Source organism: Benincasa hispida, chromosome 12, assembly GCF_009727055.1.
Source record: "Benincasa hispida cultivar B227 chromosome 12, ASM972705v1, whole genome shotgun sequence".
Classification (NCBI taxonomy): Eukaryota; Viridiplantae; Streptophyta; class Magnoliopsida; order Cucurbitales; family Cucurbitaceae; genus Benincasa; species Benincasa hispida.
Genome location: NC_052360.1, coordinates 12128942 through 12144711, shown reverse-complemented (window position 1 = coordinate 12144711; position 15770 = coordinate 12128942). Strand labels below are relative to the sequence as shown.

The 15770-nt window shown below is 29.9% G+C and overlaps 1 protein-coding gene and 1 long non-coding RNA gene across 3 annotated transcripts; both read left to right on the top strand.

The window, feature by feature from the left end:
• Positions 1-5797: 5797 nt before the first annotated feature.
• On the top strand, positions 5798-6683 carry LOC120068334. The gene is made up of 2 exons (XR_005479171.1): positions 5798-5852; positions 6212-6683. It is a non-coding gene; the product is annotated as an uncharacterized LOC120068334 (long non-coding RNA).
• Positions 6684-8686: 2003 nt separating this feature from the next.
• LOC120067703 lies at positions 8687-9852 on the top strand. 2 transcript variants are annotated; one of them, XM_039019246.1, is made up of 2 exons: positions 8687-8948; positions 9028-9852. In XM_039019246.1, the coding sequence occupies exons 1-2, from the start codon at positions 8889-8891 to the stop codon at positions 9628-9630; spliced, it is 663 nt and encodes a 220-aa protein (XP_038875174.1). In that variant the 5' UTR covers positions 8687-8888; the 3' UTR covers positions 9631-9852. The 2 variants fall into 2 exon arrangements, with proteins under 2 accessions (XP_038875174.1, XP_038875175.1); XM_039019247.1 differs by having other exon boundaries at positions 8692-8948; positions 9040-9852.
• Positions 9853-15770: the final 5918 nt, after the last annotated feature.

Genomic DNA, 15770 nt, shown 5'->3' with positions numbered 1-15770 from the left:
GCGTAATCGACGTCTGCATGGAGGTCGTCCGAGGTCGATGTCTGTTTTGTTTCACCTTATGATCTCTACGATTCGTGCTCGAGCTGCTTCCTGATGGGTTAATCTTCTTGGTCTTATCTAGCGTGTTTACGGTTGCTTTTCTTCTTTCTGAACTTGTTGTTGCTCTCTGTTTTGCTATTGTCCCTAGTTGTGGGGTTTTGGTTTCTCTTCTCTAGCTTTGTCCCTGGTGTTTTGGGTGTTTTTTTTACGTTTATGTTTGGTTTGCTCAAGTTTTTCTTGTTCGCTTTGTTTGCATTTTGTTGCCCTGTTTTTGTTGTGCTTTGTTGCTAAAAAATCCTAATAAATAGCCAGAGGCACACCTGGCTACACTATAAAGGGTTATTTTGTTCTTAATTTTGCATATAGATCCTATATATAAATAGTCAATAATTTAGACATTTATGAAAATAAATGTTGTATAGGGATGAAATTTCTAAATATCTCTCTCTATTTTTTATAATAGAAACTATAAGAAATACCTACGCATAAATAAGACACAATAATAAGAAATACTCATTTTGTAACCTGTATTGCAAAAATGCATAATAGATTTACAAGGGAGGAGAGCGAATATTTTTTGTCTCTATGTTTGATAAGACTAAAAATATCCATTTTGGTCTCTATGTTTCAAGATTTATACTTTTTAATTTCAATGTGTCAATCATATGCATTACTAAGTAATTAAAATTAAAATTTACGATAATTCAAATATTTCTATAAAAAAATTAATTCAAATACCAATAACAGACAAAAACATGTTAAGGAGGAGCTATCTGAACACATGTTGCACATGATCTACACCATTTTAAGGGGATGTTTGGCCCACTAACTTTTATAAGTTAATATATTAAATGTAAATACTATTGAAGTTTGGATATTTATCAAGGAATTCTATCTTCCCCTCTTTCTCTATTTTGCACATTTATTGAGGAACTTCATCCTACCACCCTACACCCAAACACAAACTTCCTAACTCCAACATATTAACTCTAGACTTCATTACTCAATTCAGTGTCCTAAACATCCTCAGTCGTTTAGAGTTTTTAGGGTTTAGGGTTTGCCGTAGTATTGAGATTGTCGAAGTTTTTTTTTTTATGAGAAAAAAACTACTTTTTTGGTCCCTATGTTTTGGGTTTTGTTTATATGCAGTTCCTAGGTTTCAAAATGTATACTTTTAATCTTTAAGTTTTTGAATTTTGGTTTCAATTTTGTCCATGGTTTAAAATAATACAATTTCACAATTGAGATCCTTTATAGGCAATACCATTGAGATTTAAGTTTTATTTTCATTTTGTATCCAAGTTCCGCGATTTACACTTTTAATTTTGTTTTTCACTAAATACTCACTTTCCTTCTTAAGTATTAATTCTCACTTTCCGTCTTTAGTAGCAACTACTCACTTTACAAGTTTTATTTCAATTTGGTATCAGGTTTCAAGATTTACATTTTTAATTTTGTTTTTCATTAAATAATCACTTTTCTTCTTAAGTTGCAATACTCACTTTCTGTCTTTAGTAGTAATTAATCACTTTCTATCTTTAAAATAATTAATATGACAAATTTAAATTAATATAAAATCTAACAACTAATTAAATACAAGAAAATATTTCAAAAATCAAGATTTATAAATCTACATTTCATTCTCAGATTTCTTAAGTCTGTACTCAAAATTCTGGCTTTTTATACCTAGATTTTCTAAATTTGTACTTCAAACATATTTTTTCTTAAACCTAGGCTACCTAACCCCCAAGTTTAAGATCTCAAATCTGCACGTCAAATGTCCCCTTAGTGAAAAGTTGAGGTTAAAAGTGTAAATCTTGAAATATAAAGACCAAATTGAAACAAAATTTAAATCTCAAGTACAAACTATGAAATCTAAAAACTAAATTGAAATCAAACTCAAAACGAATAACTAAAAATGCATTTAAGACTACAAAAATTAGACCAAAATATAAGGATCAAAAAGATATTTCTTTTCCTAAAAAATAACTTTCGAACAATTTAAATATTACGAAAAAAAAAGTAGTTTAAAAGGAAAAGAGGTAAAATGAAAAAATGGTAACGAAACAATAAAAGAAAATTTTATTTTATATTTAAAAATAAAATTTATTGAACACTAATTTACTTCCCATAATAAATATTTTTTTGTTAAAAGAACCATCGACAACAATTATTTCAACAATTATAATAATTTCAAACTAAATAAATGTGTTAGTTAGATTCAATCCTATATTGAACTATTATTAATTCCAAGATATCAAATAATTTAAGTATAATTCAATTGTTTTAGATATATTAATTAAAAATTAAAAAAAAAATTGAATTCACATCTCTATACATTGAAAAACTAAAGTACACCGAAAGAAAAAAAGTGACAGTGTGGTAGTCTAGTACAAGTAGTAGAAGTGCTGGTTCGTTTGTCATTGATTACGTCGTACGGGTAAATAAAAATAAATAATTTTTTTGGATAAGTGTCATCCATGACGCTAAAATTTAACTAAAATTTAACTAAAATTTTCTTTTATTTGAAATAAAAGAGCCGCAAGAAAACAGTTGGGAGTGGAAGTCATAGCATCTCAAGGTTGAACGCAGCCAAAACGGTTACATAAATAACAACACAAAGAAAGTTTCAAATGGCCGATACAAATTTTATTTTAATTTATTGTAACCGTTAACAAGTTGTATGTTACTTATTATATTTTATTTTGAATTTCATTCTTTATTTTTTGTCGTTAAAGATTCACACAAGATAAAACTTTTAGTTACCTAAAATTTTGGCTTCTATGAGCCATTTATCCTTAGAGGATGGCCCATGTGTCAAGTCTATAGTTATGGTAAGTTTTCCTCTTTCTATAGGGAGACATTTTACTTTCTAACTTTCTCTTTTAAACCTACCGGCAAAAGCTCAAACAAACACCGCAACAAATACGAAAAACATCCATCCTTTAAAAAATAAGAGGAAGAACAAAAGCTAAAAAGACATATTTTCAGACTTAAGATGACCCAAAATAGGAAGCAGCCAAAAAAGCTAAGTTATGAGCTACTTTGTCCTCCTCTCTAGATATCTTACAAAAATGATAGATATTTACAAAAGCAGCGAGGCTAAGAGCCTTATTCACAAAATTGCCAACTTTAGACAAATCAGAATCCATATGCTTCAATAATTTGATCACCTTCGATGAATCATACTTGACTTTCATTAGAGAGTTTTATGCATACTACAACCTTTCTAACTCATTCAAACCAACCACCACAGCTTTAGCTTTCAAAACTTTAACTCCCTAATCATGGTTCAAAAACTTGCAACCTCCCGTAATTGGCTTTCCAAGTTGATCATGAAGAATCCACCATAAACTATCATTTTGATCAAGCCGCATTCACATTGAGCTTTCAATCGCCCTGTTCAAGAGCATTCTACTGCTTCTCTCTGGATGAAGCTCGAAAGGGAGAAAGGGGAGGGGAGGAGGAGACCTCAAAGAAAAAGTTCCTAGAGATTCCATAACATGAATAATAGATCTCTCTTTTGAAGACCATTGGTTAAAGTGAATCACATTCCTATGGTTCTAAATATTCTAAAGAAGAGTGAGAATCTTTCTTAACTATGCTTTTAAGATAAATCTCCTTTAAACACTCTCAATAATAAAAGACCAGAAACTCCTATCCATAGAAAATACACAAACATTTTATTTTCAACTTAAAATTTATTTAGCTTGAAATTGAAAATTGGGGATATCATGTTTGCTATTGGTTTTTTTTTAATAGGTGAAACTAAGATATTGGTGCATATGTCCTTTGAATTTTATTATCTTTTAGTTCTTATATTTTTATTATTAAATATTTAAGTTTAAAAGAGATGATCTCGTACTATATTAAGAAAAAGATGATCTCGTATTGTTTGTTGGTAAAGGACACAAAGGACATGACACTTAACACGTCCAAGACGCAACCTTTGATAATCTCATTCCACTCTTCCTATTCATTTCCAAAAGAAAACAAGGCAATTTGAACACAATTTAAATAAAATGAAATCTAAAGATACAAGCACCAATATGATATTTTAGCCTTTATATTCTATCACATAATATAAAAATTCAAACCTGAAAAAAATAATAACAATATCTTAATCAATAAACTTTGTTCAGATTCACATAGAATTTTTAGTAACATAAATATTATATTAATCTAAATTTTTATCACACTTTTTTTATAATATACGAGATGAAGGAATGAAATCTCTAACTTCAAGGTTGAGATAATGCCAACACTATCTACACAAACCCAAACATCTTAAAGATTAAAATTATATTTTTCAAGGTACATTATTATTGATTAGTGTAATAATTAACTCAAATTAATATTAAAAGCTAGCACATCCACATTAGTCAGTGTTATTAAACAGGTTATGATTTTCAAATTCTAAATTTATCTTACATCATTCAAGATGTATGTCATCACCATTTAAGAAACAATCATATCATATACGAATTAATTAAAGAGAACCAAAATCCTACAAATAGCTATAAAAACCTAAATCTTTATAGATTAGATATTACTATAGATTCTTATTAGATCATTCGAAAACTTAATATTTTCCACTCAATCATCATTGTTGTAAATAAGAAACGCAATATACATTACATCAAGGGCACGGTGTCTTTCTTTATACAGGTTAGATCATTATAAAAAAGACACAATTAACATAAAGTTTAGAAGCATATGAAAAATAATGTGCAAATAGGGAAATAGATAATGATGGGTTTATATAATAAAATGTCACACACTACATTATGAAATAATGGAACATCATAGGATCATAGGATCATAGGATAGTTGAATTGGGGCAAGTGGGGGAGTTTGGTTGGAAACAGACCCATCAGACAGAGACATTGTTTTTAAAATTAAATTAATGATGATATAGTTTTGGCTTTGTATATAAATGAAGGGAACAATGGGCGCAATTGCATATATATTTTTAGTCAAAGTTTGAGGATGATTTTGCCTTTGCCAGCCCTTCGAAAATATGAATCTCGTGATTTAAAGTTGTAACCCAACTCTTCAACAAAATTTCAATTATTTAAAAAATCTTCAATATAATCCTCTCAAATATCTCGCTTTTGACCCTTTCTACCATTCCTCTCATCTCTTCTTTTCCTAGAAACTTCTCTGAATTTTCCTTTTTCTTAATCAAATTTTTTCTTTATTGGGATTCATGTGTAGTTATGTCATTATTTGTGTGCATATTTATTTATTGTATTACGATAAATTAGAATACAGTATCGATAGGTAAGTGTAGTTCAATAAATAAGACATTTAATTATTATTAATTTAAAAAATCGATTATTAATTCTTTTTATTCTACATTTTTGTTGAACTTTTAATGAATAGGATAGACTTTTGAAGGAGGTTGTAAACATAATCTTGAATGGGTTAAAAGTGTGGAAAAGAGATGTAAAGTAAACAAGTAAAAATAAATGTCTACGGACATGAAATATTTGTTAAAACTTAAAGTAACAATTTGTGCAAGTTTTAGATAATATTTTACAATATTGAAGAAAAGTGAGAACTTTTTATACCCAAGTGTAAAAGTTGTTATTCTTTTCTAATTGTTCAACTACATATAAGAATGAAGAGATATAATCAAATTGTAGATTCTTAATCGAAAAGATGTATCTCAAATAATTGAGATATACTTAAATGGTGTAAAAAGAGTATAAATTTGTTTTATGGATCCAATCAAAACCCACTCTTAAAGATTCTCAAAGTACTAAAAAGCACATTAGAAAGGAAAATTTGTAAGCTACTCAAGAAAATTTGTAAGTTACTCGAAATATACTTGAAATTTGGCCTTTTGTTGATAATTATCACTGTATGAATTTACCACTTTAACCTTCTTTCTTCTTCATTTCTTTTCTACAACCTTTTTTCGTTTTTAATCTTTCCTCACTTGGTTCTCTTACAAAATTCCTCTCTCCATTTTTCATCTTCATATTTTTCTGGTTCGTCTTCCTTTCACCTTCCCTTTACCTCTGTGCATTTTTTCCTCCCTTCTTCGTTCTACAAAATTTTCCCTTCCTTCTTCGTTCAACGTTTTTGTTCTCTTCCTTCTTCGTTCTGCAACTTTTTCCTCTTTCTTCTTTGTTCTGTAATTCTTTTTTCATTCTTCTTTCTGCAGTTTTTTCTGTAGAAAAAAATTGCAAGTGTGTCTGATGAAGAAAAGACGAAGGTGTGAGGAGAGAGAGCGAAGAGTAAGAGCGAGAAGCGGGAAGAAGAATCTAAATAAATGAAGATAAAATTTGAAGAAAAATTTGTAGTTGTCGTATGAGGATCAAAATGAAGGAGCAGGGAGCTAGAAACAGGCCCTCGAATGCGTTTTGAGGTCAAATGGATACTTTCACGTATGGATACTATTAGTAGAAGACCATTTTTCGTTCGTTTTTTAAAGTGAGGCCAAATTTCGTGTGGACATCTGAATAGGAATCATTTGTACAAATTTCTCAATTAAAAAAAACATTTTTTTAAAAAAAAACACTTAATTGTGCCTATACACTTGATCCCAGCCAAAAGGCACTTAATTGTTCCTTTTTTTATTATCACTCTACACTTAAAAACACTTATCCTAAAAGTCATCGTAACTTAATTTCAAATATGGAATACTTCATTGTTATCTCTTACATTTTCAAAAATAGAAGTATTTGACACGGAAAATTAGATCTAAATTATAAATTTAGTTCTCTAAAATTTTAATTTTAAATTTTGTATCGAGTAAATTTCTTAATTTTTAATTTTGTATCTAGGATAGGTCTTTGATCAATAGATAGTTATTCAGTTTTTTTTTTTTTTAATTCACAAATTCACTAAATACAAAGTTGAAAATTTAAAAGTCTATTAAACACATAAAATCCAAATCTATATTCAATATGTGAATTAATTTTTTAATTTTTTAATATGTTATATTGACACATAATTGAAAGTTCATGAACGTAACCTATTGAACACTTTTAAAGTTTGTTAGAAACTTATTAGACACAATATAAAATTTAAAAACCTCAGACAATTTTAAAAGTTCAATAACACAAATCACAAAGTTCAAATTAAACTAGTAATTTAAATATATAAAATGATTGGGTATAAAAATTTTATTTCATACCAAAAGGGGAAAAAACTTAAAATCATTAAACTTTTGTCCATTAAAATTATGAGTAATAATTAGGTGTAGTTTAAGTTGTATCTATTTCCATTAAATCCCTTTAATCATGATTGATAAAAGATTTTTAAATAAATTTTAAAAAACATTTATCATGTGATAAGTTATGATTAAACACTTAAATAAGTGATATAAAGATCGGTATAAAAGTAATATAAAGTAAAATAAATGAAAAAATATCTGACTTATTATAATGGAATATAGTTTGTTAAGAGAAAAAAAAAACATGATTTAATTTAGTTTGGTAGGAAGAAAAAAAGGAAAAAAAAAAAAGAAAGAAAAAACCGGCCGCTTTTACATAGACAATTTCTTCGAAAGATGAAATAAAGAAAATGTTTTTTGAGGGGAAAAATGCATATATGGACATGAGGTGGCTATTTTATCTACCCTTTAGTTTTATCTTCATAAATGAAAATTATAAATAAATAAATAAATAAATAATAAGAAAACAGTCAAGTCAAGACCGCTTAATAATTCGGCCTAATCGAAACGGCTATACTTCGAAATAATATTTCTACCACATCTCTCTCTTTCGCAAATTCTCTAGATTCTTCCATACTATTTCTTCCTCTTTAAATAAATGCTTTGTTTTCTTTTTTCTTTAGGTTTTTAAATATTATTCCTTGCTTCAACTCATACTTTGACTTTACAAAATATAAAATTTAAAATTGTGCGAACATGAATATATCTGAAAATAAAAATTTTGGTGTTACAATAAAGTATAATTTTTCAAATATTATAATTTCACAATTTGTTACTTTCGTATAATAGAAAAGTCCACAGTCATGTAATAATTTAATACAACATAAAAAAAAAAAAAAAAAAAAAAAAAAAAAAAAAGTCCCATAACCTTATAGTGCAAGCTCAGCATATTTTAGGGGTCATATCCCTTAAAAGTAAAATCCTTTCACAAGCTTTGATTGATTTTAGTCAGCAAAACAATTTCACTTTTAATTTCATATTCTTAATATTTTGACACGTTTACAAATACCTCTTTTCTAAAAAATTAGGTTACCTAACTGTTAAAAAATAAATAAATAAGGTACTTACATCATCTAATAAGTAAACAACAAATTGTAAAAATAAATCAATTTCACCATAATTAAAAAGAAACACATCATGGAGTTCAACTAATAAAATTCTCACACGAGAAGCGCAATAAAAACACATGCAAGTGGATCATAAAATAACATAAATTTCCACACAAAAAAAAACATATAATATTAAGTTGAAGGTCGGCAATATAATATATCAGTTATTCTCTAAAAAAAAACATTCATATTTAATCCGTATATATATATATATTGGTGGTAATTTTATAAGATTATTAGTTGACAATAAGGAGAAGATAAAGAAAAACCGCGGTGGTAATCCAATCTATCCACGATGGAAAAGATTAGGCAATGTCAAAGGTCAACCATATCTATTTTTATTTTAATTTTAATTTTTTTTTAAATGTTTGAGAGAATAAAAACCCTACCCCCAAATTTGAGCTTCTTCAACCTTTAAAAAAAGAAAAAACTATTTTCAGTTTCTCAAAAAACGAAAGCGAAACTGCGACTTACAGAGGAAAATACACAAAACAGAAACCCTAGGTTACGAAATCGAATCGAAAGAGGAATAGAATCGTACCGGAGAATTGAGAATGAAGCTGGTTTGGTCTCCTGAGACGGCTTCCAAAGCCTACATCGAGACCGTTCAATCGGTAAGAAATTTCGTTTAATTTGATTTGGAATTTCTGTTTCCTTTTGGCTTTTCTGGAGCTTATGATTGATGTATTTCAGTTTTCTATGAAGTGTGATCTTCATCAAGAATCCGGCGTTGCGGAACTGATTTCAGCGATGGCGGCGGGATGGAGTGCGCAATTTATTCTGGAGACGTGGTCGAGCGGCGGAGCGATTGCGACGAGTATAGGTTTGGCGGTGGCTCGCCGTCACGTCGGAGGGAGACACGTGTGTGTAGTTCCTGATGAGAGATCGGAGGGAGAATATTCGAGAGCGATGGAAAGAGCGGGATTAGTGCCGGAAGTGATCGTCGGAGAGCCAGAGGAGGTTATGGAAGGACTTATAGGCATAGATTTTCTGGTGGTGGATAGCCAGAGAAGGAATTTCAGTCGAGTTTTGAAACTTGCGAATCTGAGTTCTAGAGGCGCGGTTTTGATTTGCAAGAACGCGAACTCGAGAAGCGATTCGAGTTTCAGATGGAAAAGTGTTACGGATAACGGAACGCGGCGGCTGGTTCGATCGGCGTTTTTGCCGGTGGGAAAGGGTTTGGATATAGCGCATGTGGCGGCGGCCGGAGGGAATTCGGGGTCCGGCGGAGGGAAGGGAAAATGGATCAAGCATGTTGATCGACGGTCAGGGGAGGAGTTTGTAATCCGGAAGTGAATTTTGTGTTCAGACAAAACGGCGTCGTTTTTTAATTTTTCCACCCTTGTGAATACAGTTTTGTCATTTGTGTAAATTTATAACATATGTTTTTATTTCCTTTTCCTTTCTTTCTTGAGGTTAGGTTGGGGGAATTAATTGTACTTATTGCTGACAAATTTATTTGTATTGTTACATGATTTTTTTTCTCTCTATTTGAGATGATCAAATTGTTGTTTAATATTTTGGACCACAGGCTAATATTGCTAATTCATCACTTGAGAATATTGAGTGAAATCGAGAACTTTAGTTAATTAATTTAGGGCTTGCGTGATTACAAAAGAAGCCAAAGAAAGATTTGAGCATTTTCATTGAATTTTTTATTTTACTCCTTGTAGTTGTATTGCTTAAAGGCATCTCATATTACAACCTTAATGAAAATCATAATGAAAATCAAATTTATCTTCTATGAATAAAAAAAATGTCATTACATAAGCATAATTCAACAATAATTGACATACATTTATGTCTTCGATGTTATATGTCGAAATCTTTATGATTGTAAGAAGGATGGTAGATAGTGATGTGATGGATTGAATCATATTTAGTTTTTAAATAGAATGGAAATTCAATTGTACCAGTTAAACATTGATTTTTCTTTCTTTGTTTATAAGAGAGAAGTTTGGTTGTTAATTATATTAATTAATGTTGTAAGACACATAATAAAATAATAATAGATGTATTTCGACGACCATCATTATTTTTTTTTTTTAATGAGTGTTCAATCTAGTCAAGCACACAAATGTAACTACTACTAGGGTGACTAGTGTCACAATCGCTCTTTCGAGAGCTTCTCTTAGCAATTGTGCGGTACTTGTTCCCGCTCACGAATAAGTCAGCCAACTTGAATACGGACTGTCGGTGGCACACTGAGTACCTCTTGCAACCTCCACCCCCGTTTTAGGGAAAACGATTTTAGAAAACGGGTTTGGAGAAAAGGTTTTCGTAAGCAGTTTTTGTGAGTGCGAATAAGGAAAGAAAGATTGTAGTAGGCTAGAAAGCAATAAGCAACAACAACAGCTTTATAGAGTACTACTCCGAGTATGGGGAAGTGATGATTAGTCTTATCTCCATATAGTGCATTCTGAACAAAAAGCCAACTGGCACCCTTGCATATGAAAAAGGGCGAGTGGTCACTTACAATGAAAATGTAAAGAAAGCAGCTAACTAAGTTAATACAATACATGATATGAAAGTATGCTAGAAGGGAGTTGGATCGGGCATGCGGCCATGGGCAACATGCCCTGGACAAGCATGACCGTGAAGCATGGCATCAAGGCAGCGTTGCGACACAATCTTCGAGCGTCACGGTGCCAGTTCAATTATGGAAAAGATGCTGTATTTTTGGAAATTCTATTCATTATATGTCATAGTTTTTTTGCTACCAAATGAATATCACCACACCACAAAATTCAGAGCGTAAGAGAGCTTTTAGCCTAGAGAAAGTGACAAAAATTAGAGGTTTGTTTGAAGGTCGTTCAAGATCCCGACATGCAAATCGAGGCGATGATGGGCTTCGACGATGGAGATGGCTTCGAGAGTAGTATTTCTTTGTTTCCTTTTTTTTTTTCTTTACTAAATATTATTGTGCCAATGTATGACATGTTTGTAACAATGATGCATGGCTAATGTTCTTATTCTAGGGTGTTGATGAGCTTCTTTATGGATTTAAGTAAATATCTTTGTATTTCCTATGGATGTATGTTCTTGATTGTTTTCTAATATTATTGTGCTTCTTATCACTTGATCATATATGTATGTTAGGTTGAATGTTCAATTAGAAAGATGGCACGTTTAACCAGATCTATAATAATGGATCATCAGTTAATCTATCATGTCAATAGTGAAATTGCAAATGAAAGTTGATTATGACTTAATTTGGTTTAAAAGAAATAGTAATTAATTAACATTACATGAGAAAATATTGTTTTTGGAAGATAATAATCCAGACTAGTTTCTAGATATAAACACGTCTTTAGCATATTATCCATAGAAATACTTGGCATGACTTAATGAGGTAAAACGGAGATCAACACCCTTAATTATCTCTAGCTCATAGATTTCAACCTTTGCTTTTATTTTAGTTTTATTTGCCTTAGAAACTAAAAATCATCATCGCAAGACCATTCCTTAGATAAAAAAGAAAATGCTAGGATAGCTAAATATAATCTAGTCATTTGGTCTTGTAGTAACACCAAGTTTTTAAGGGAACGTTGTGGACCTAAAAATTATAAGCTCCAATGATCTCCGAATAATTAACTAAACTCTTTAATTAAATAATCTTCATTCATTAACTATAGGGCAAACCATTATAATGAAGGAATAAAAAGGTTAGATTGCTTGATTGAATTTTATTTAGATAAAAAGGTCAGAAAATTGAAGAAACTAAATTACAGAAAAAATTAACATGCTGTGATTTCAACAGGTTAATCATAGAATTTAGGAAAACAGTAACAATTATCTTTGAAAAACTCATCTTTCAACAATATGATCTCCAACAAGTTAATCTCCTTCTCTATGAAAACACCTCTAAAGGACAACCTCTAGAGGGCCTTTCTTGTTATGTCTTAGCAAGGACCGACTAGTGGGAGTATTCTGGAAAGATTAAAAGAGAATTCGTGAGAGAGATCAAAATTGAAAAACAGAGAACTTTTTCTTTGTAAAACCCTTTTATGATTTTGTGTGGGAGAGATAGAAAAGCTCTAGCAAAAAAAAATATATATAAAAACTTAAGTCTCTAACTCCCCCACTTCCCCTTCATTAAGAGGAAGTTAATTAATTATTAAATAATAATTGATTTAATTAAATATCTCATATTTAATTAAATAAAGATTTGAATCACATTTAAATACATATTTCTCTTTTGACATATAGTTTTAATACGAATCTCATTCATATTAATTTATAACTTATAATTTTAATAAGAATTCTCATTCGTATTAATTTAATATTTGAACCACATTGAAATATATTTATTGTCTCATACTATTTAGTTTAAATTTCAATCATTTTCATAATTTAACTATAATATATCTACATTCGTTATATTTTATATTAATTGTATCTGATACAATACCTTGATCCTTGTTAGTCCGTTGTGAGCTAGCAAAGACACCTTATCGACCTACAATTTATAATCTCCAACGATCTAAGATTACAACGTTAAACTTTTTAATTAATTAATCTTTATTCATTAACTATGGGTAGAACCACTATAGACCTATAGTTGAACTCTTATGCACTGTACGACAAGTTGCGTCTATGTATATAATCACTAAATGTAAGTCGATCCTTCATGAGTTGTTCATAATTATAGTTAGGTCAGATGTTCGTTTTACCCTTGCAATTACTTCTATATCCTTAAGTACCTTTGATCCTATAATGAACAATTTATTGATGGTCCAACCATAAATCAAGTTCCTCATTGGTCAATGAGAGGGTGTGGGCCCATTGTTCAAGTTTCGAAGTCAATACTTAAGGGAACAACTCATCTACTTACCCTATATGAAAAGGAGTAAATTTCATCTTGTGAAATTATATTTTCATGTCCCTATTCAGTCAAGTCCCCAAAATGGTAGGCTTATTGAGTCGGTAGCTCGTGCCACTATCATCCATGAAAATCAAAGGACGAGCCATTATAAGTAGGAGCTCATAACTCAATCAGGATTAAGATCGAGTTATATATAATTATCCTATTAAATATTAATCTCTTCAATTAACATATTTATAAACAGGGATAAATTATTTCGCAATGGAGTCTCCATATGAATGATTTGAATTATCTCCAAATTCTTTGTATAGGATACCTCCACTCACATGTCTCCACATGAATGATTTGAATCAAACCATTTGTAACAATTACAAAGTGAGTCGTATTCATAATGTCATGTGGACAAGGCGCCCAACCTTTTCCATATACTATAGACCCTTTAGGTTATTATTTGAACATAGTTCACTTGTTTGTCAACCACAAACTCTTCAAGATTACGTATAATAACATTAGATTTTTACTATAGTGGACAATCCATTATTGCATATTTAATAAAATAATCAAATAATATATTAAATAACTAATTAACTACGAGGCTTTCGGTCGCAAATCCCAACATATAAACCCGTAGCTGCAATAGGCACTATAGGACCAGTTATGTCCATAATTATAATTATTATAAGCAAGTTAATCCTTCACAAATTATTTGTAAATACAACTGGATCAAAAGCTCGTTTTACCCCTGTAATTAGTAATATCCCCGAAATACCACTGATTCTCTAATGAACAACTTGTTTATCGTCTAAATATATACTAAGTTCCTCTTGAGCCAATGAGAGGGTGAAGCTCGTTGTTTATGTTCTAGCATCAACACTTATTGGAACTACTCGTCTTCTTACCCTATATGGAAAGAAAAGAATTTTATCTTATTAAATTATATTTCAGCTCCCTATTCGGTCAAGTCACCAAAATGATTGGCATATTGAGTCAAGGACTCAGACCACTCTCACCCATTCAAATTAAAGGATGAGCCCTTACATGCAAGAATTCATAACTTACTCAAGATTAAGATTGAGTCATATATGATCATGTGAAATATTAATCTCTTCTATTAATGAATTTATAAAGAGAGATTAATTACTTCGTGGATCCAATCTCATACAAACTATTTGTATAAGCTAACCCCACTCACATGCCTTCACATGAACAACTTGGATCAAACCGTTTGTAACAATTACAAAATGGGTGATTTTCATAGTGTCAAGAGGATAAGGGACTCAACTTTATCCATATACTATCGATCATTTAAGTTATTACTTGAATATGATCCACCTATATGTCAATTATATACTATTCAAGATTGCATCTAATTCTTACTATAATAGATAATTTACTATTTCATATTTAATAATTAAAATAAATAATTATTTAACTAACTAATTAACTATTAACCTTTAGGACGCAAATTCCAATAGCTAACACTGTCTTCAGAGTGGAAGAAGATCCCATCTAGGAGTACAACAGGAACAACACTTGATGGATTTTTTATGTTTAGTAGTTTCGTAAGGTTATTTATTAGCAGTGCTACGGGGAGTATCTTCTTTAGAACTGAGATCGTCACCTAGATCACTATCAGAGAATGAATTACCACTAACAAAGCCAGATCTTTTTTTCGTAGCTGCACAAATGGCAACGATATCCTCGAGTTTCAACTTCTTCTACTTCTTACTAAGAGCACTAATAAGAATACTTTATATACATATATAATAAAATTAATTGCATAGCCTTGTTTATTAATAAATGAATATTTTGACATTTTATTTATGAAATAAAAACAACAAAAATTGATATGTATGTATGTGTACGTATACATACATATAAGAAAAGGAAGAACAAAAAAGTCAAAACAAGATGCTCACAACATGAAAATCATGGTTCAAGAAGGCATAAAAAATTTAGTTCTTAAGATTCCTCCAATTTAAGCATCCTAAAATGTGTAAATATCTCAAAATGTTTGAGTACTCTATATTCTTACAAAACAAATAGGAATAAACTCAAATGTTCAACTCACTGGAATCTTTGATTACTACGAAGTAAATGGTTGCTAAAGAAAAGAATTTACAGCTGTTTAAAGTAAGAATGCAATAAAGAAAAAAATCACATAAAATGAGTGAATAGAATATATTTTGAATCAAAACTTTTTAGTCAGTTTGCCACGATTTAATCAAGGTGTTCTATTATTACATTAGTTGAATCAATAGATGGTGCACCTTCCTAGAATATTTAAATAAAAATATTTAGAGATATAATTTACTTCTTATATGATATCCATATAAAACTATCAATATGATATCCATATAATTTTCTAAAAAATTATAAAAACGAAAAATTAAAAATATATTTATATTAATAAGTAAACATTTTACCATTTATAAACAAGTAATTAAAATGTTTATTCTTTGTGTTATATTTTTATTATTGACATTTTGTTGTCTACATTATTATGTTTCATGAATTATTTTGCGATATAATGAAAACATTAATTCACTCTATGTCAAATTTGACATCATGTGAAAATATTAACAAAAAAAAGTCTAAAATTGACAAAAAA